General features: G+C 58.8%; 1 protein-coding gene and 1 long non-coding RNA gene across 2 annotated transcripts in view; one reads left to right on the forward strand and one right to left on the reverse strand.

The window, feature by feature from the left end:
* Nucleotides 1–21,847, forward strand: part of LOC311622356 — a 385,135-nt gene that overhangs the window by 287,494 nt on the left and 75,794 nt on the right. The window lies entirely within an intron of this gene.
* The window catches only part of LOC311622341 (bifunctional heparan sulfate N-deacetylase/N-sulfotransferase 4-like), a 121,881-nt gene continuing 102,933 nt past the window's right edge, over nt 2,900–21,847 (reverse strand). Inside the window, 7 exon segments of the mRNA XM_084883399.1 lie at nt 2,900–5,471; nt 8,635–8,737; nt 11,009–11,118; nt 12,562–12,732; nt 14,365–14,539; nt 17,594–17,717; nt 19,449–19,545. Of these exon segments, the coding sequence (XP_084739525.1) occupies nt 5,352–5,471; nt 8,635–8,737; nt 11,009–11,118; nt 12,562–12,732; nt 14,365–14,539; nt 17,594–17,717; nt 19,449–19,545 (900 nt within the window). The 3' untranslated portion in view covers nt 2,900–5,351.

The raw sequence follows: 21,847 nt of genomic DNA on the forward strand, positions 1-21,847 counted from the left end.
TCCTGTGGTTTGAGGGAGTTGTGCCCCTACCCCAGGAGTCCCGCGGAGCCAGTCGGGGTGGGGAGAGGAGAGAGAGAGCCGCAGAGACGAGGAGTGAGGTGCACACGGTCTGTGAGTGGACGGCAGGTGCCGGCGGGAGAGGACGAGTTCACTGGAGGGCGGGCCCGCTCCTGTGGTCAGGGCCACGGCAGGGAGCACACGCTCACCTCGGGGCAGTGGTTCCCGCTCTGACCAAAGGCAGTGATTTCATGTTTCAGACACAGGACCGTCGGTCTTCCTCCTAAAGGAGGAGACACATCCGCCCGGGGAGGGAGAGAGGTGAGTGCGGTACCTGCCGCTCAGCACACGAGCCAACTCCACTGCCTCAGGCCTGGGCTGAGTGCCTTTTGTTTATTCATTTACTTTTAAATGTGTTTTTATTCATGTCAGATCCAAAGGGAGAGGGAGATAGAGGCGGAATCATCAATGATGAGGGGGAATCATTGATCAGCTGCCTCCTGCACCCCCCGCACTGGGGATTGAGCCCTCAGCCCGGGCCTGTGCCCTGACTGGGAATCCAACATTGACCGCCTGGCTCATAGGTGGACGCTCAGCCACGGAATCATGTGCATGGGGCGGGGCTATTTAACTATCCTCGTTGAATGCTTACAATCACCCATGAGGGACACTTCACAACCTCTATTTTATAGAACAGGGCGCGGTGACCCCCGCAAGTCCCCCCCATGTCCCGGCCCACAGCGGCCAGAGGCGGAGCCGCAGGCCCAGCACCTGTGTGCCCTCCTGGTGACCTCAGCGTGGCTGCGGCTCAGGGAGGGGTGTAGAGGACGGAGGTGTGCACGGAGGACGGAGGTGTGCACAGAGAAAGGAGGTGTGCACAGAGGACAGAGGTGTGCACAGAGGACAGAGGTGTGCACAGAGGACAGAGGTGTGCACAGAGGACAGAGGTGTGCACGGAGGACGGAGGTGTGCACGGAGAAAGGAGGTGTGCACAGAGGACAGAGGTGTGCACAGAGGACAGAGGTGTGCACAGAGGACAGAGGTGTGCGCAGAGAAAAGTGTGCGCAGAGGACGGAGGTGTGCACAGAGAAAGGAGGTGTGCACAGAGGACAGAGGTGTGCACAGAGAAAGGTGTGCGCAGAGGACGGAGGTGTGCACAGAGAAAGGAGGTGTGCACAGAGAAAGGAGATGTGCACAGAGAAGGAGGTGTGCGCAGAGGACTGAGGTGTGCACAGAGAAAGGAGGTGTGCACAGAGAACGGAGGTGTGCACAGAGAAAGGAGGTGTGTGCAGAGGACAGAGGTGTGCACAGAGGTCGGAGGTGTGCATGGAGAATGGAGGTGTGCACAGAGAACGGAGGTGTGCATAGAGAAAGAACGGAGGTGTGCACAGAGAAAGGTGTGTGCAGAGGACAGAGGTGTGCACAGAGGAAGGAGGTGTGCACAGAGGTCGGAGGTGTGCACAGAGAAAGAACGGAGGTGTGCACAGAGGAAGGAGGTGTGCACAGAGGTCGGAGGTGTGCACAGAGAAAGGAGGTGTGCATGGAGGATGGAGGTGTGCACAGAGGACAGAGGTGTGCACAGAGAAAGTAGGTGAAGGGGGGAGGCATTCATGCTTCGGCACCCAGCAAAGCCGAGGCGGTGGGAGAGCAGGCCTCTCTCGGCAACGCCAGTGGCAGCTTTCCTTCTGAAGGAGACCCAGACCTGGATCCCACAGCTGTGGTGGCCAGGCAGCCCTTCCTGCCCCCACCTCCAACCCCCCCACAGGCTCACTCTTGTTTGCGAACCTAAGTGCACTGCCGGCTCCCTGAGCGGGGCTCCTGCGTGGAGGTGTCTGCCGTCCACATGCAGACGTGGGTTTCTCGGTGAAACCACGGCCGACGTGGTGGGGGCGGGCTCTCCCTCCAGCGGGTGGTGGCCCGTTCTGTACCCAGCAGTCCCCAGGCAGCCTCTAGGACAGCGTTCCCGGAAACATTGTGTGTTATTGAAAAAAGTCATCACTCACGGTGAGCAAGCGGGTCAGTGACATCCTGGTAGCATGTCACATCCGGGTAACCCGTGAGAGAGAAGCCCACAGCTACGGCTGTACACACGCGGGATTGGGGAAACCAGGCGAGTCCACACTCTTCCTGGACAGAGAGCTCCGGATGCTGCTGCTATTATAGGAGGAGTGTCCGTCTGTCCTGCCAGCACGCTTCCTCGCTGCCCACTTAACTCTTTCTGGGCCATCGTTTCAGTACAAACAAAATGTGGTTCTGAGTGCGATTTGTAACTTCATAATCCTCCCCTGGGTATTTCTCCTTTTTTTTTTTTTTTTTTTTTGAGAGAGAGTGGGAGGGAAGAGGCAAAGAGAGAGGGATGAAGTGAAAGAGAAAGAGGAGAGAGGAGAGAGGAGAGAGGAGAGAGGAGAGAGGAGAGAGAGATAGAGAGAGAGAGAGAGAGAGAGAGAGAGAGAGAGAGAGAGAGGGAAAGAGAGAGGAGAGAGAGAGAGAGAGAGGGAGAGAGACATCAATGTGAGAGAAACACATCAAAACATATTGATTGGTTGGTTGCCTTCCATACCTGCCCCAACTGGGGCTGGGGATCGAACCTGTGACCCAGGTATGTGCCCTTGACCAGGAATCAAACCCTAGTCCCTTCAGTGTGTGGGCCAACGTTTCAACCCCTGAGCACACCGGCCAGGGCTGGGCAATAATCTTTAGAGGCTGCTGTTGGACAAACATCTGCTATAATACGATGCTGTTCACGAAATGCTGTCCCTGCTGGTGTCCGCGTGAGGAGTCAGCGGCTGTGTTTGTGAGTCAGACAGTTGGAACAAAGCAGGGAAAAGAAGCCACCAGCTTGCTTAAAGGTTTTACAAAGTTCTTCACAAGGTTAAAAAGCATGTCACTGCAGACCGCGAGACAGAATTTATTTAATTTTATTTGTTAAATATACTTTTATTGATGTCAGAGAGGAAAGGAGAGGGAGAGAGAAATTAAAACATTAATGATGAGAGAGAAGCATGTTCCCTTGACCAGAATAGAACCTGGGATCCTTCAGTCTGCAGGCCGACGCTCTTTCCACTGAGCCAAACTGGCTAGTGCTAGAGTTTATTTAAAATTTCAAAGAATTGCATATATTAAACATTGTGTCTGTAATTCTGAAGTAGCCAGTGAGCAAAAATTGAAAAATCAAAACATTCTGAAAATTTCCTGATGTATCATAATTTTTTCTGGTCCAGGGCCCCACTAAGCACTGAGATGAAGAGAATTTATAGTTAGACTTTATTCTGTGTCTCCATCACCAACCTGAATAAAGGAATGTGATGCTGATTGAAAAGAACCACAGAAATGGATTGGTTGGATTCGGGGGAATTTCACTCCCAGATATCTGTAGGTAGGTGAATGATACTGTTTACATCATTTAGAAGAAAAAATGAAAAAGTGAGTAAAATGAGTTTTATTTTTAAACAATCTAGTGATGAACTGTGCTTTGAGTTAGGTGAGTGTCACTTAATATGAAAAATATCTCCTGTCTTCTATAAATATATCTGATATACCATTTGGAAAACAAAAACAAAAACAAAAACAAAAAAAACCTTAATTTCTAGCTCCGGAAAGAAAGGAATCTATATATATAAAAGCCTAAGCGACATAATGACCGAACAACCAGTCGACCAGTGGCTATGATGTGCCCTGACCACCAGGGGGCAGACAATTAACACAGGAGCTGCCCCCTGGTGGTCAGTGCGCTCCCATAGCCAGCCTTCCAGGCTGGCCAACCTCCCACGGTCCTTCCCCCCAAGGTACCCCACCCGTGCACGAATTTGTGCACCAGGCCTCTAGTCAGACTGTAAACAGGAGGAGCCAGTGAACTAACCAACGCAGTGTCGGCTCTTGGCCCCAATCCTACTGGTCTGCGGGCATTGGCCCTGGTGGCACGGCTCCCCCAGGGGCCAGGCTGAGAACTGGGGTCTCTCAGTGGACCAAGGGGCAGCAAAGGAAAGTTGGTGATTTCTGTTCATTGCGCCCAAGGGAAACCTTACATTTCTTTCTTTTTTTTTTGGGGGGGGGGGGGGGAGATAAGAGCCTCTGGCTGCAGCGGGAAGATCAGGAAGGAGCATCTGAGTGAATTCTGAAATAAAACAGGTAGAAATCATTCTCTTTTAGATCTGATTTGAATCGCAGCTTAACAAGAGCACAAATAGAAACTGTGCAGCAGTTTCTCAGACTGCAGGGACCGGTCTGCTATTCCAGCCAGGACAGTCCCGGAGGCGGGCAGGGTCCCAGCGGAGCCTGTGGCGTATGTTCTGCTGACCGTCGCCTGATGTGCCACTGAGTGACGAGAGGCCGCTGCACGCCTTCAGGACAAAACAGGGCCAAACCCCATGGCCGAGCCCGCCCTCTGCATGGAGAGGCACCTGCCACGGCCACGGGAAGGCCCCTTCCCAGAACCCCGTGCGGGTGACCGGGGAGCAGAGCTTTAGGGTCAGAAGCTGACGGAGAGGGGAGTTTCAGCTCAGCGTACATTGTACATAGGCGGGATGGACATGGCCCGGGCGCGGCACCTGCCCAGGCGCACAGCAGACCCACAAGGCGCACAGCAGGCCCACACGTCCACGGCCACGCTGGGTGTCCACGGCACCAGGGCCTCCTGGACCCGCAGCGTGCTGCACTCCTCCCTCCGCTCATCCGTGCGTCCTGTTCCCCTGGTACACCGAGTCCACGGACCCCTCCCTGTCCGTCCGGCGGGCGGCCTGGCTGACAGCAGGACGGCTGCACCACGTGGAGACGCGCACATGGACCACTGAGCTCAGTCTGTGGTCTCCTTGTGCTTCCCGAATCTCTGACGGGCGCTGGGGACCCACGATGCCGGGGATGCCATGCGGAGGGTCAGCTCCTCCTGCCCCTGAGGGCACTGCAGCCAGTCTGTCCTCACAGGAGGCTCCAGCTTTACCGGGTCAGCGAGCCATGGCACTGAAGGCAGAGGGACAGGCCCACACCGGAGTGACGGCTGCTCAGAGCAGACAGGGCCGATGGCCTCTCACAGCACGCACAGCGGGGAGCGGAGTCCTCACCCAGACCGGCTCACAGCAGCCCCGCTCCTCCCGCCGGGACCTCCCCGTCCCCGCCCACGGGCAGCCCCTGGGTCACCGAGCCCTGACGCTGCGGTGGACAGAGGCACAGCCTCGCTGGCTCCTGCCCGGAACCAGGACTGCCCGAAGCTCGCACAGCTGGGCTAGTGACCCCGAGGGCGCACACGCAGGCTTCGCCGCGGGAAGGACGGAGGCTCGGCCAGTCCCTCCCGGGGCGCGGGTGCGGAGGGCGGGGCGGGCGTCGCTCGGGCAGCGGCCGTGCGTGGTCCTGCCGCGGTGCTACCTGGCCTTCTGCAGCTCTTGGCGCAGCCAGGCGGGCAGGGGCTGCCCGAGCCGGTGCAGCAGCTTGGAGAGCCCCACGTTGTGGTCCCGGTAGTAGGCGGACAGGAAGGCTCTGGCCTGGGGCAGAGGAGAGAGAGGTCATGAGGAGAGACCGCACGGCCTGTCCCTGGGGCTGTGGCATCCGGCAGCTGCAGAGATGTATCTCTGTGTCCGCTCGGATGTCATCGTTTTCACCTTTGAAAGTGTTCGGGGCAGAATGGAGTATTGGCCCAGCGGCATGACCAGAGCTGTGGGCCCCCCTGTCACCGGAGGCTCTGCTCTGAGTGGACAGCACCTCCTCGCCGGCTGGAGTCTCCCCCGGGGACAGGGCTCCCCTGGGAACGCGGCCATCCTCCTTCCGAGAACTGCCCTCCTCCTTCCGAGAACTGCCCTCCTCCCGAGAACTGCCCTCCTTCTGAGAACTGCCCTCCTCCCGAGAACTGCCCTCCTCCCGAGAACTGCCCTCCTCCTGAGAACTGCCCTCCTCCTGAGAACTGCCCTCCTCCTCCCGAGAACTGCCCTCCTTCCGAGAACTGCCCTCTGAGAACTGCCCTCCTCCCGAGAACTGCCCTCCTCCCGAGAACTGCCCTCCTCCTGAGAACTGCCCTCCCGAGAACTGCCCCCCTCCCGAGAACTGCCCCCCTTCCGAGAACTGCACTCTGAGAACAGCCCTCCTTCCGAGAACTGCCCTCCTCCCGAGAACTGCCCTCCTCCCGAAAACTGCCCTCCTCCTGAGAACTGCCCTCCTTCCGAGAACTGCCCTCCTCCTGAGAACTGCCCTCTGAGAACTGCCCTCCTCCCGAGAACTGCCCTCCTTCTGAGAACTGCCCATTACGAGGGAGAGGCCTCCCGCCTCGGGGCTAAGACCTCCTAGTCCTGCGGGCGCCTGCTCCTTACACCCCAGCCCCAGGCCTGTGATCTGGTCCCTGTGCCCGAGGTGCCCGCCCTCTGTGACCCCCTCCACACCCCTCCCACCCCCCCAGTCCGCAGGACCTGTAACCTGTAAGATTATCCGGTCACTTCCCCATGCCCGTAACTCCTACTTCCCCATGTCATCTCTGTCCTTCTACCCAAGATAAGCAACCAGCTCATGGGGGCGGGTGGGCAGAGCAGTGTCTGTGGGTGCCCGCTGCTCCCCTGTTGCCGGCAGGACTGGATAAGCGCTCCCACAGGACCCAGCCATGGGGAACAGGCCCGGGCCCCGGCTGTGGTGACAAAAGCACCCCGTGGATGCGCAGCCGGGAATGAGACCAGGTCCAGGGTGCCGTTCAGGGCGGGAGGGGTGCCGGCCACAGGGAAGACTGAGGGGTCCTCTGACGCCACAGAGCAGCCAGGGGTGGGACCGGTCTGTGCCGACTCCACAGGCCTCCTGGACAAGCACAGACACTCCCGTGGAATGTGTCACGTTCTGTGCCATGGGGCCGTGGCATAAAAACAAAAACCCCTAAACATGAAAATCCATGTGTAAAGAAATCACTTGTGATGTTACAAACACATTTCCTATCTTTATTGGGACCCAAATAGATTTTCAAAAATCACCAACAACATTCTACTCCAAACGATGCCAGGGGTGGTCACGGGACCGCCGGCCGCGGCTCCTGGCCTGCTCCTGGTCGGCCGTGGGGTCGGCCTTCGCAGACCGAGGGCCACACACCAGGTGACCCCACAGCCCCCGGCCCTCGCTATGCCTTCTTTTGTTTCTGGAAAACCCTGGGCTCCTGCCCGGTGCCGCAGCCTCACCCTGTGCCGGGAGCTCGGTCTTGCTGGCGGGAGGGACGGCTGAGCGCAGGCACCAACAGCCTTGTTTTCCTCTGGCCAAATCCCCTCCCTCCTAAGCCCGTCCCAGTGATTCACCGCAAATGAACCCCTTTCTTCACGCAAACTCCCCACGCGCCTCCGTGTCGCTGGGAGAGGACTCGGAACGGCCACACTCTGGCGCATGCGCGCTGGTGTTTCCTCACACTCCTCCCTGACCCCGAGGGCACACCCTTCCCCGTGCCCCGGGCACACCCCTCCCCCCCGAGGGCACACCCTTCCCCCAGGGCACACCCCTCCCCTCCGAGGGCACCCCCCCCCCGAGGGCACACCCTTCCCCTCCCCGGACCCCGAGGGTACACCCTCACCTCGGGGTCAGCCGCTTGCAGACCTGGGAATGTCATACTGACATCTTGCAGGTTAAAGTGATTTCAGAAGCCCATGGACATTCTCAAGTTCAAGGTTCTATTGTAGTTTGAGGGCCTCCCGGTGCCTCTGTTTCCATTAATGCCCGCATCACCTCACATCCCTCTCTCCCTCCCGTGCCCACCTTGCCTGAGCGGGAGCCCGTGGTCCCAGCCCCGGATGCTTGCTGCTTCCCCATCCCCAGCCTCCTCAGAGCGGCCCTCCGCCCAGAGGCTCCTGCCTCCTATCACAGACCAGGGGCCATAACTAACTCCCCTCTCCCCTCCGCCCCCCGGTCAGGGTGGCCCACGGCTGCTGGCAGAGTAAGAAATAGACACGTGGTCTCTGCCGCGCTCGGACACAGCGCTCCCAAACGGACCATCCAGGTGAGAGTCACGTCTTCTGTCCCACCCAGGAAGGGGCTGGCTCCCAGGACAACCTGTGGAACTCGAGCCCCACCCCGGCCCCTGGGAGGAGAGAGGGGCGGTGACACAGGTCCCCAAGGCCAGGGGGGCCTCAGTCCTGCCTGAGAGGGAGCAGGAGCTCCGGGTGGTGACGCGGGGAGACGTGGGCGGGGGGCGCCCCGAGGCATGGACGCCCTGCCCTCCCCAGGCGGCCCTGTGCTCCTGTCCCGTCTGCCGGCCCTCGGATAATGAATGGCGAGTCCAGTGTTTCTCTGAGTTCTGGGAGCTGCTCCCAGGGGGCGTGGGGACCCCTGACTTACAGCCGGAGAGTCAGAAGCACAGGTGAGCCCGGGGCGGGGCGGGCGTCTGGCCGGACTGAGCCCGGCCTGCTGCGTGGACGGCGTGGAGGGAGTGGGCTGTGGGACACCGGTCGGGCCGGCTGCCTGTGGCTTGGGAGAAGCCCCCTGTCTCGGTGGGGCCTTCACGCTTAGCTCAGGCCGTGCACAGAGCAGGTGCAGGGCGTGCATTAACATGTACTAGTAAGTGTGATGCTCACACATGTTATCCAGCCACATGTCTGGTAACCCGTGTGAGTACTTCACACGTCTGGAGGGGCTCCTGTCCAGTGAGCATGTCTGCCTCGCTGTACCCCACGGCTCTAAAACCAGGATCCCTACCTGGGGGTCCATGGGCGGGTACTTCCGGCCTTTGCTTTTCCCAAGGCAGTTGGTCTTCCCTCCTTCCAGCAGCTGGCACCAGAAGCCCTTCTGGGGGTCAAACCTGCCAAAGACCGCACAGGACGGGATCAGAGACGGGTCACGAAGGATGGCATCGGCGTGGGGCCTCCCTCGGGGACGCGCCCCTCGCACCTACACACAGGCAGAGAGCTGGCCTGAGAGTTAATGAAATCCAGCAGACACCATGCTGTACCGCGGGCCTCCTTTCGAACTCGGGCTCTGACCACCCCCACCCACCAGACAGATGTGAGGACATGAAGGAGGTTCAAGGTGGCAAAGGTCCGGAGTCACCTCCTCCAGGGGTCCGGGATATCGCCCTCTGCAGGGACGGGGTTGGGGAGGACAGCAGACACTCTGGCTGGGGGCAGACACACGCCTGGGCCACGGGCCTGACACCCGGCGGCGGCCTGCAGACGGTGAAGGGGAGGAATGTGTCGATAAGGTGGGAGACAAAGCAATGAAACTCCCCGAGCAGCACATTCAAATAAACGTCAAAAACGTGAAGAGACCTGAAGGGACCGTGGGGCCAATGTAAGGGTCCCGGACCAGACAGCTGCCCTGGCGAACTCTACCGAAGAAGACACGATCCCTCTCAAATCCCCACAGCACCAGAGGGAGAGAGCGTGCTCACTTTACAAGGCTCACATGATCCGACCTCAAACCCGCGAGGACACAGACTGAGTTACAGGCCGTGAGCCTGGAGAATGCAGGTGCAGAAATCCCCAACAAACCCACAGGACGTGCGCAGGACCAGTGCCACAGCAGGAGCAAGCGGGACTCGGTCCTGGGAGACAAGGACGGTCCGACCCTCACAGGCCGTGCCACTTCACCGAAACACCCCGAACCAGCCCAGGCACACGGGCACTCCGCAGGATACAGAGTTAATATTTGGAAATCTGTGGCATTTCTGTTCACAGATCGTGAGCCATTGGAAAGATCAAGAAAGCAAACCCATTCATTATTGCATCTGAATGAATAACATACTTTGGACTATATTTAACCAAGGAGGTGAGCGACCTGTACACTGAAAAGGTAGCTTTCAGAAGATTCTAGTGCGCAGACATCCAGGTCACATTCAGAAACCCACGTCTTCCCATCGGTGGGCCCAGGTATGATGAGCAGAGACAAGCTGTCTCCGTTCCCAGCCCACAGAATCCACAAGCCAATACGTGGCCATGGCTCCATACCAGTAGGCTTAGAAATGACCCCTCATTGCAGCAGCAGATCATTGGACATAAGCCACGATTCTCTCTGAATTGGTTACCTCGTTGAATGAACACAGAGTAAACCCAAAATGCACCTGGCAGGCGTGGCTCAGTGTTTGAATGTCAACCTACAGGTAAGAACCAGGAGGTCACAGTTCAATTCCCGGTCAGGGCACAGGCCCAGGTTGCAGGCTCCATCCCCAGTGTGGGGCGTGCAGGAGGCAGCTGATCCATGATTCTCTCATCATGGACTTTCTATCTCCCTCTCCCTTCCTCTTTGAAATCAATGAAAATATTTTTAAAAAAGAAAAAAGAATCTGCCCACTGTGACGGACCTTGTGATGCTCTGTTTCTGCCCCGTGGACCCTCTGGGGCTCTGTTCCTGCCCCGTAGACCCTGCAGAGGAGAGACTGACCATTCACCTTTACAGCTTCCACTCCTGGGGATGGAGAGAGTGCACTTAACCAAACTTCCCTGGGAAGAGCTCATTATAGGCACACACTCCGTGGAGGAGGTCACAGAAGGCAGACACTCCGTGGAGGAGGTCACGGAAGGCAGACACTCCATGGAGGAGGTCACGGTAGGCAGACACTCTGTGGAGGAGGTCACAGAAGGCAGACACTCCAGGGAGGAGGTCACAGAAGGCAGACACTCCGTGGAGGAGGTCACGGAAGGCAGACACTCCATGGAGGAGGTCACGGTAGGCAGACACTCTGTGGAGGAGGTCACAGAAGGCAGACACTCCATGGAGGAGGTCACGGGAGGCAGACACTCCGTGGAGGAGGTCACAGAAAGGCAGACACTCCGTGGAGGAGGTCACGGAAGGCAGACACTCCGTGGAGGAGGTCACAGAAGGCAGACACTCTGTGGAGGAGGTCACAGAAGGCAGACACTCCAGGGAGGAGGTCACAGAAGGCAGACACTCCGTGGAGGAGGTCACGGGAGGCAGACACTCCGTGGAGGAGGAGAGTGCTGCCCTGAGGGCTCCTGAGGGGCACTGTGAGGTGTAAAAGGGTCTCTCGTGCTGATGGCGTGGGCCCATCTGCACCCGTCCCAGGGTCACGTATGATGGCCACTGATGGACACGGGGGAGCAGGAGGCAGACTCACGTCAGAGCTTCCGAGTAGTTGTACCGCGGCGTCACCCCCAGGAACTTCTGGACGCCGTCCATCACGGCCGCCGGGTCGGACCTCAGCTGCTGCCCGTCAACGATCAGCAGCTGCAGAGGCAGGAACAGCCACTTAGTGAGGAACAGAGCGAAGTCAACTAGGCTGAGCTGCCTCCTGGGCCTGGTGACTGAACCGGCGGGTTAACCGGCACCACAAGGAATGCGTGGTGATGCTTGTGGCTCAGTGTCTCCCAATTGACCAATCAGATTGCTGGAGGCCCTATCAGAGCCCTGGGAAACCTGACTTTCAGTCAGAGATGACCGCAGACCTGCTCTTGGCTTAGTGCTCCATGGAAACAGGGCTCTCCACGTGCCGTGTGCCCACGAAGCCCCTGAGCCACCCTGGAGCCCAGGGGAGAGCCTGGGGGTACGGATGGAGATCACCCCATTCTCCTCACAGACCCCGAGGACACAGCTTATGGTCGCCCAACCAGGAATGAGGGGGTGAGCCGGGCGGACCTGTCCTGCATCCTCACTCCTGGCTCCGTCCCACCTGGGCGTTGCGGGGACAGACACATGCGGATAAGTGCATGTGTGGCGTTCATTGGCGTGTGGTCCCGGAGTCTCCGGTGTGAGGACCGACCACTTTGGGACCGGCTGTTGGCTGCAGGGAGACCGAGAACGTGGTCCATGCCACCGACCCCATCTGAACATCATGATTGACATTAAACATTTCTGAGGCTGTAAATTGCTACCTGTGGCCATGGTACAGTATTCTCCCGTGTGTAAGACGTCCGCCCCCATGTATAAGGCACCCCCACTTTTCCAACCCAAAATTAAGAAATCGATATTTTAAACATTTTGCTGGTTTTCCTCTCAAGGCCTTCTCCTTTTTTGGCACCTGAAGGAGTTGTTCTTCCTGTTTCCCCACTGTCTGATCAGACCCTCAGCGGAGGAGGTCCCCATGGTCTCTGCAGCTCTGTTTCCAGCTCCTTTGTGGAGCTGATGACATTCAGTGAGAATTTTGCAGAGTAAGACAATCAATTACCGGTATTTATCTTTCTAGTTTTTGACATCTCTCCACCTCCACCTCCACTATGGCGTCAGCTGAGGTCAGTAACAATAAGGCTTGTGATTGGAGGAAGCCGGTTTGACAAGGTCTGGGCAGCTACGTACCCGTGTGGCTCCCTCTCGCTGACTTCTGTGTATAAGATGCCCCTCTGTTTTCAGTCTAAGATTTTAGAAAAAAATAGCGTCTTATACAGGGGAAAATATGGTAATTCCCATTTTCTTTATATATTTTTATTGATTTTAGAGAGGAAGGGAGAGGGAGAGAGATGGAAACATCAGTGCTGAGAGAGAATCATGGGTCAGCTGCCCCTATCTGTGGATCGAGCCCACAACCCAGGCATGTGCCCTGACCAGGAATCGAACCCTGGCCCCTTCAGTCTGCAGGCAGGCGCTCTATCCCGGAGCCGCACGGGCCAGGGCCCCCATGCTGCCTGAGAGGCCAGCACCGGCTGGCACAGCGGGGAGGCGGGCGGCGGACGCTACCTGGGAGGCGGCGAAGTGGGCCAGCCAGCGCTCGATGTGCACCGCGTACCAGCCGGGCACCAGGCAGCGCCGCTGCAGCGCCCGCAGCTCGGGCGGGGCGCCCGGGCCCGTCCTGATCACCTCGTAGAAGTTAAACCGCAGGGCGGCCGGGTCTTCGTGCGACCGCTGGTGCTGCAACAGAACAGCCGCCGTGAGGCCAGCGCCTCTGCCGCACCGGTGTGCACGGTGCGTGCGTGCGTGCGTGTGTGTGCGTGCGTGTGTGTGTGCGTGTGTGTGTGTGTGTGCATCTCCCTCATGTCTAACACCATGCCCGCACGGGTGTGCACGGTGTGTGTGTGTGTGTGTGTGTGTGCGTGTGTGAGTGTGTGCATCTCCCTCACGTCACACACAGACGATGGTTCTAACACCATGTCCGCACGGGTGTGCACGGTGCGTGCGTGCGTGTGTGTGTGTGCGTGTGTGTGTGTGTGTGCATCTCCCTCACGTCACACACAGACGATGGTTCTAACACCATGTCCGCACGGGTGTGCACGGTGTGTGTGTGTGTGTGTGTGTGTGTGTGTGCATCTCCCTCATGTCTAACACCATGCCCGCACGGGTGTGCACAGTGCGTGTGTGCGTGCGTGCATGTGTGTGCGTGTGTGTGTGTGTGTGCATCTCCCTCACATCACACACAGACGATGGTTCTAACACCATGTCCGCACGGGTGTGCACGGTGTGTCTGTGTGTGTGTGTGTGTGCATCTCCCTCATGTCTAACACCATGCCCGCACGGGTGTGCACAGTGCGTGTGTGCGTGCATGTGTGTGTGTGTGTGTGTGTGCATCTCCCTCAGGTCACACACAGACGATGGGTCTAACACCATGTCCGCACGGGTGTGCACGGTGTGTGTGTGTGTGTGTGCGTGTGTGAGTGTGTGCATCTCCCTCACGTCACACACAGACGATAGGTCTAACACCGTGTCTGCACGGGTGTGCACGGTGCGTGCGTGCGTGTGTGTGTGTGCGTGTGTGTGTGTGTGCATCTCCCTCACGTCACACACAGACGATGGGTCTAACACCATGTCTGCACGGGTGTGCACGGTGTGTGTGTGTGTGTGTGCATCTCCCTCACGTCACACACAGACGATGGTTCTAACACCATGTCCGCACGGGTGTGCACGGTGTGTGTGTGTGTGTGTGTGTGTGTGTGTGTGAGTGTGTGATGGGTGTGCTCCCCTCATGTCACACACAGATGATGGTTCGGTTCTAGAATAAAAATGATGGTGAAACCACGTGGAAACGAAAACCCAGGCTTCCCACCCCCCTTCCCGGCTTTTTGCCCCCTGATTCCAGAATCTGCCTCTGGCAAACCGGTTCCAGCAGGGCCAAGCCCTCTGCTGGTTCCTCTGAGCACGGCCAGCACTGGCCACAGGACAGCCCTCCCGCACCCCCCGATTCTTTACGGGACACAGGTCCTCACTTCATGTCCTCGGGGGTTCCTGGGACAGCGGCCACACGCGGCGGCATGCAGCCTGTCTTCCCGGCAGACACACGGTGAGACAGCCCCCCCCTGAGCTCGCACCCTGTGTGGGAGGAGACCTGGGCATCGCGCCCAGAGCCCACGGGAGGACGATGGGCAGAACATCACCCGGGACCCGGGGCCTGCAGGGAGTCTCCGCCCCCCTTGGCCCTGTTCCCACCGGGTTCTGGTGACTCCAGCCCCTGGGCCCCTCCTGACCTGCCCGCCTCCCCCCATTCCACCTGCTGTCCCTGCACCCCGGCCCCGCTCCATTCCCAGGGACCCGGCTCCCAGCCCCGCCCACCTGGTACCAGGAGTAGGCCCGGTCCGAGGGGTCGATGAGGATGGTGATGAGCTTGGCCTTGGGGACCAGGGAGGCGGCCCGCCGGGGAGCCTCTTCCGAGTGGAAGTAGTTGGCGCTCTTCTCGAACAGGAAGTCGCTGGTGACGTTGGCCGGCGTGGGGAAGAAGTCCATGTACCTGCGGAGAGACCGCGTGAGCCCGCCAGAGGGCTGTGCCTCCCGCAGCTCCCCTCCTCCCACCACTCCCCTTCCTCCCGCTCCCCTCCTCCCTCAGCTCCCCCTCCTCCCGCCCCTCCCCTCCTCCTGCTGCTCCCTCTCCTCCCGCCGCTCCCCCTCCTCCCGCTCCCCCTCCTCCCTCAGCTCCCCTCCTCCCGCCGCTCCTCTCCTCCCACCGCTCCCCTCCTCCCACCGCTCCCCTTCCTCCCGCTCCCCTCCTCCCTCAGCTCCCCCTCCTCCCTCAGCTCCCCTCCTCCTGCCGCTCCTCTCCTCCCGCCGCTCCCCTCCTCCCACCGCTCCCCTCCTCCCGCCGCTCCCCTCCTCCAGCCGCTCCCCTCCTCCCGCTCCCCCTCCTCCTGCTGCTCCCCCTCCTCCCGCCCTCTCCAGCGGGGAGTCCGCACGCTTGGCACTGGCTGTCTGTGGCTGTGGGAGGGACCTCGTGGGAAGGAGCACGGGCAGGGGTGCTGTTAGGGCCGGAGGCACATCCTCAGAGGTCCCCTGTTCTGTGCTGTCAAAGCTAAACCAAGAGACAGCAAGCACCCCCCTATGGCCACGGAAACAGTAACAGGGCAAATGGGTGTTTGCAGACGTGAATGCAAACTGCCTCCCCGGAGATCAGAGTGCACGGGACTTCAATCAGAGAAGCCAGGAGCGCTGGACAGATCCCCTGAGCTCACACCCTGTGTGGGAGGACACCCCCTGAGCTCACACCCTGTGTGGGAGGACACCCCCTGAGCTCACACCCTGTGTGGGAGGAGACAGTCCCCCTGAGCTCACACCCTGTGTGGGAGAACACCCCCTGAGTTCACACCCTGTGTGGGAGGAGACAGTCCCCCTGAGCTCACACCCTGTGTGGGAGGACACCCCCTGAGCTCACACCCTGTGTGGGAGGAGACAGTCCCCCTGAGCTCACACCCTGTGTGGGAGAACACCCCCTGAGTTCACACCCTGTGTGGGAGGACACCCCCTGAGTTCACACCCTGTGTGGGAGGACACCCCCTGAGTTCACACCCTGTGTGGGAGGACACCCCCCTGAGCTCATACCTGTGTGGGAGGACACCCCCTGAGCTCACACCCTGTGTGGGAGGACACCCCCCTGAGTTCACACCCTGTGTGGGAGAACACCCCCTGAGTTCACACCCTGTGTGGGAGGACACCCCCTGAGCTCACACCCTGTGTGGGAGGAGACAGTCCCCCTGAGCTCACACCCTGTGTGGGAGAACACCCCCTGAGTTCACACCCTGTGTGGGAGGACACCGCCCTGAGTTCACACCCTGAGTGGGAGGAGACCCCCTGAGTTCACACCATGTGTGGGAGGAGACAGTCCCCCTGAGTTCACACCCTGTGTGGGAGGACACCCCCTGAGTTCACACCCTGTGTGGGAGGACACCCCCTGAGCTCACACCCTGTGTGGGAGGACACCCCCTGAGTTCACACCCTGTGTAGGAGGACACCCCCTGAGTTCACACCCTGTGTGGGAGGACACCGCCCTGAGTTCACACCCTGAGTGGGAGGAGACCCCCTGAGTTCACACCATGTGTGGGAGGAGACAGTCCCCCTGAGTTCACACCCTGTGTGGGAGGACACCCCCTGAGCTCACACCCTGTGTGGGAGGAGACAGTCCCCCTGAGTTCACACCCTGTGTGGGAGGATACCCCCTGAGTTCACACCCTGTGTGGGAGGACACCCCCTGAGCTCACACCCTGTGTGGGAGGACACCCCCTGAGTTCACACCCTGTGTGGGAGGACACCCCCTGAGTTCACACCCTGTGTGGGAGGAGACAGTCCCCCTGAGCTCACACCCTGTGTGGGAGGAGACAGTCCCCCTGAGTTCACACCCTGTGTGGGAGGAGACAGTCCCCCTGAGTTCACACCCTGTGTGGGAGGAGACCCCCTGAGCTCACACCCTGTGTGGGAGGACACCCCCTGAGTTCACACCCTGTGTGGGAGGACACCCCCTGAGTTCACACCCTGTGTGGGAGGAGACCCCCTGAGTTCACACCATGTGTGGGAGGAGACAGTCCCCCTGAGTTCACACCCTGTGTGGGAGGACACCCCCTGAGCTCACACCCTGTGTAGGAGGACACCCCCTGAGTTCACACCCTGTGTGGGAGGAGACAGTCCCCCTGAGCTCATACCTGTGTGGGAGGAGACCCCCTGAGTTCACACCCTGAGTGGGAGGACACCCCCTGAGTTCACACCCTGTGTGGGAGGACACCCCCCTGAGCTCACACCCTGTGTGGGAGGACACCCCCTGAGCTCACACCCTGTGTGGGAGGACACCCCCTGAGCTCACACCCTGTGTGGGAGGAGACAGTCCCCCTGAGCTCATACCTGTGTGGGAGGAGACCCCCTGAGCTCACACCCTGTGTGGGAGGACACCCCCTGAGTTCACACCCTGTGTGGGAGGACACCCCCTGAGTTCACACCCTGTGTGGGAGGACACCCCCTGAGTTCACACCCTGTGTGGGAGGACACCCCCTGAGATCACACCCTGTGTGGGAGGACACCCCCTGAGCTCACACCCTGGGTGGGAGGAGACCCCCCTGAGCTCACACCCTGTGTTTGAGGACACCCCCCTGAGCTCACACCCCGTGTGAGAGGAGACAGCTCTCTGCCCCTGAGCTCACACCAGGAAGACACATTATCCATCCAGTTAAAACGTTCTAGGCCAAGCATGTCAAACTTCATGTATGTGGCCCGTGTTAGCCTTTGAGCTGACATGCTTGTTCTGGGCACAGTGAAGGTGAAATAATAATACTCGCAGGGAGGATTTAAAGGCCGTTATGCACAATTCTATGAAAAGCACCCCACAGTGCCCTCTCTCCTCTCATTTACCAGGAATAGTTATCATTATGCACTGTCCATACACATCCCGGTCACGCCAGGTAAGCGGATCCGTGTCTAAGTCACTGTGGCGGGTGACACGGATTCCGCGGTCCCGCGGGTGCTGTGAGCACCGCAGTGGCTGGGCCACGTGCAGGCGCGAGGCATGCGTGTGGCAGAGTGTGCTCACCAGTCGATGCCCTTGTGGTAGTTGCTCCCGCTGAAGAACTGCACCTCCTCGAAGGTGCGAGGGCTGGGCAGGCTGCCCACGATGGAGGGGTGCATCAGGAGGAACAGGTACAGGGCCGTGGTGCCTGCGGGGGGAGGAGAGAGCGTTACTGCAGCGGGTCTGTGCTCAAATAGCGCACTCCATTCTTCACAATCTTCTTTTTAAAATTTATTGTCATGGATCTCAGAGAGGAAGGGAGAGGGAGAGAGAGAGAAACATCAATGAAGAGAATCATGGATCAGCTGTCTCCAGCACGCCCCCCACTGGGGATGAGCCCGCAGCCGCGGGCGTGCCCTTGACTGGAATTGAACCTGGAACCCTTTAGTCCTTAGGCTGATGCTGTAGCCATTGAGCCATACCAGCTAGGGCGGGACATTTAATTCTTAAGAGTCAAAGCAATTTCCCTAAAACCAGTGAGGCACGTTGCACACGACAGCAACCCAAGCGTGTTTTCGTTCGTGTCCATGGCTCTGTGGACCTCAACACGTGATCAGATGTCAGTGCTGAGTACAGGCCAAAGCAGGCAGGCGGGCGAAACAGCCGGGAAACCTCAGAAATCGGGGTTCAGTTCCCTCCTGGGCCGGGCGTGTGGCCACAGCATCAGGGGCGGCTGGCACCGGACCTGCGGGGTCCCTGATCAATATCGTACCCAGGTCAGTTTGATACACTCGCTCTGCTCAGCAGACGCTGACTGTGCTGGCCTGAGCGGAAGGGTGTGCGGGGACGTGGGTCACGGGACAGGCCTTACCACACCGGGAGGCGGGCCCACATGAGAGCAGAGGAGAGCTTTCCTGCCCACGAGGAAGTGGGCAGTCGGGCAGGCTCCCAGGAGGAGGCGTGCTCTGAGGCTGGACCTCAGAAACGTTGGTGTCCCCGGAAGGGTAAAGCAGGGGCAGGCTTCTGGAAAGACGGCATTGAGCGTCTGGCCCGGCGGGAGGGCAGTCAAGTGTGATGAGAGCTGAGCAGCCCGCTGACAGGACCCTGAGGGACATGCAGCGGGACGCTCAGAGGCAGGACACGAGCGCCGCACATAGAACTGCCACGTCCAGCGGAAGTGGAAAATGTTCTATTTACAAGTGTCCTGGCCGCTGAGGCACTCTGACTCCCCCATTGGCGCAGGGAGCCAGAGGGAGGGCGCCCCGGAGGAGCTCGGTGCCTGAGGGAGTCAGCCCAGGCCTTACACTGAGGATGGGAGCCTCCTCCCCCTCCCCCCCCGGCCTCCACAGACATGGGTATTTCCAGGCAGCAAAGCCAGAGGCTCTGATAGCCGTCCAGGCAGACAGGGCGCACAGTTTGCCCGGCGCTCTTTGTCAAATGGCGGCTGAGGGGTGGCTCAGGCAGAGCACAGGAGGAGGATTAAACACCAGCTGGCAGCACGTAACCTCAGCCTTGTCCAAAATTTGGTCTTGCCCTGGCCCGTTTGGCTCAGTGGATATAGAGCGTTGGCCTGTGGACTGAAGGGTCCCCGGTTCGATTCCTGGTCAAGGACACAGGGTCGGGTTACAGGCTTGGTCCCCAGTGTGGGGCGTGCAGGAGGCAGCCGATCCATGGTTCTCATCATTGATGTTTCTTTCTCTCCCTCTCCCTTCCTCTCTGAAATCAATAACATTATATTTTTAAAAATGTGACGTCTGTGCAACTATTTTAAAAGCTGTGGCTACAATGCAGTCCCTGAGTCCAGTTCCCAGGCAGCATCTGGGCCAGGGTGTGGAGCCGGTACCCCGGCAGTGAGGCCATGCCTGCGTGTCTCCTAGTCACACGCACATCAGCCCAGCAACGCCAGACACCACGACCCCCGACACAGACAGGACCTCACCTGTTTTCTGCGGCCCGATGACCAGGAAGCGGGGCAAGTGCTCACAGGTCTTCTCTCTGGACCAGATGTCCTTGTGCCGCTTGTCGTCACAGGGGTTCTGCGGGAGGAAGAGCCATGAGCTCCGGCCACAGCGCAGGACGCCAGAGAGGATGGGATCAGACGCGTGCCTGACCCCCGACCCCAGGTCAGACCCCGTCCCGTCCTGGCCCTGGGATGTCCAGGGTCAGCCCCTTCTGAGGGGCGTGGGCCCCGCTGCCAGGGCTCCGCCCGCAGTGTCTGTCTCCTGTCTGTGCACCTGTGTCACTGTCTGAAGTTGGTTTATAAAATAAACCAACTGAATCCAGGAATGATTTAGGCCAGTGGCTGGCAAACTCATTAGTCCACAGAGACAAATATCAACAGTACAACGACTGAAATTTTTTTTGAGAGCCAAATTTTTTAAACTTAAACTTCTAATGACACTTCTTCAAAATAGACTCGCTCAGGCCATGGTATTTTGTGGAAGAGCCACACTCAAGGGGCCAAAGAGCTGCATTTGGCTCACAAACCGCAGTTTGCCGACCATAAATTTAGGCAAAGCTACACAAAGCAAAAATTTAATACCAGACAGCTGCCGAAACTGGTTTGGCTCAGTGGATAGAGTGTCGGCCTGTGGATTGAAGGGTCCCAGGTTCAATTCCAGTCAAGGGCATGTACCTAGGTTGCGGGCACATCCCCATTAGGGGGTGTGCAGGAGGCAGCTGATCGATGTTTCTAACTCTCTATCCCTCTCTCTTCCTCTCTGTAAAAAGTCAATAAAATATATTTTAAATAAATAAATAAATAAATAAATAAATAAATAAATAAATACCAGACAGCAGAACATAAATTCAAAGTTATCAAAAATTTGACTTCTGAGCAACACTTTAACCTATTGCTAAACTTCAGTCCGAGTCCAATTTCCGGGTGGCACCCGGACCGGGCACTTGGCCCTGCTCTCTCCTGTCCCTCTGGAGGCTAGGAGGCCGGCCTGGAACTCCAGCCATGGCTGTGGCCTCCTTTTCTCTCCTCACACTGTGTGCCGGCCTCGGACCCTGCCAAACCCCAGTGTGGCCCTGCCGAGGAGTCGGTGGCAGGTAGGGTCAGACCTGTGGTCACCGCTGTCCCTCCTCCCCCGGGTCACTGCTGGGTGGCACAGGCAGGGAACCCGGACCCAAACCAGTGCCCCACTTTGCCTGATCCTGACCTTCCCATCCTGACCTTCCCGCCCCTTTGTGTGGCCATGATCCAGGATTCTCACCCAAACCAGGACGCTTTTGAGAATTCAAGGGCCCTTCCAGGAGAAGCATGCATTTTTGAAATATTCATTGGCTGGCAATTGGCTTTTATTATGTCAACAATTCAAAAGTAATGGCAGTCAGACATCACACTGGAGGACGAGGCGTCTGGGATCGGGGTCCCCGGACAGGGAACCAGCTGGGCTTCTGCAGAGGACTCGCGGGAGAGGATGCACTGTGGTAACCCAAGGCCCTGTATACTGCTGTCCCTGGCTCCTGTCTCTGGCACTTCCCGCCATAGCCTCTCCCCCACATTTCTGAACTGGAATTACCTTCTCAGGATGAGTTTGTCTTACTTTACTTGATTTATGTAACAGTATCATGATATTGCTAATACTCTGCCTCCACTGGAGCCAGCTTGCTGACTTGGAGACCCTCGTGGCTGCAATGGAACCAATGAGACGCAGGCAGGGCCTGAGCGAGGGCCGTTCACGGCGTGTGGCTGCCAGGAGGCGCGGGAGCAGCACTGATGGGCGGCGGGGGCTGCCATGTGCTCCGACCTCACAGGGACCGCGTGGCCCTTCCCCTCCGCCTCCTGCAGAACACCACCTCCAGCGGCTCTCCCGGTGGCCCTGTGCTGGCCCCGCGGCTCACGGTCACTTCAGACTCACACCGCTCCTCACACTGCTCCCCCACTGCTCCCCGCACTGCTTTGTGAAGGCTTTCTTCCTCAGGGAATTTTATTATTATTATTATTTTTACTCTGGGTCTATTTTTTCATCAATGATTCTTTGTTGTTGGAAGTACTACACATGAGTCCTCGGTGGTTTCAGATGCCAAGCAGTAGAAATGCAGTTGCCTCGGCTTCCACTTGCTGTTTCTCCACAGAGAAGGTGGCGAGGACGGCGTCTCGGTGGTGGTGGAGGTGGTGGTGGTGGTGGAGGTGGTGGAGGTGGTGGTGGAGGTGGAGGTGGTGGTGGTGGTGGAGGTGGTGGTGGTGGAGGTGGTGGTGGTGGTGGAGGTGGTGGAGGTGGAGGTGGTGGTGGTGGTGGAGGTGGTGGAGGTGGTGGTGGAGGTGGTGGTGGTGGTGGTGGTGGAGGTGGTGGAGGTGGTGGTGGTGGTGAAGGTGGTGGAGGTGGTGGT

This window comes from Pipistrellus hanaki, assembly GCF_964339955.1.
Source record: "Pipistrellus hanaki genome assembly, chromosome: 5".
Taxonomy (NCBI): domain Eukaryota; kingdom Metazoa; phylum Chordata; class Mammalia; order Chiroptera; family Vespertilionidae; genus Pipistrellus; species Pipistrellus hanaki.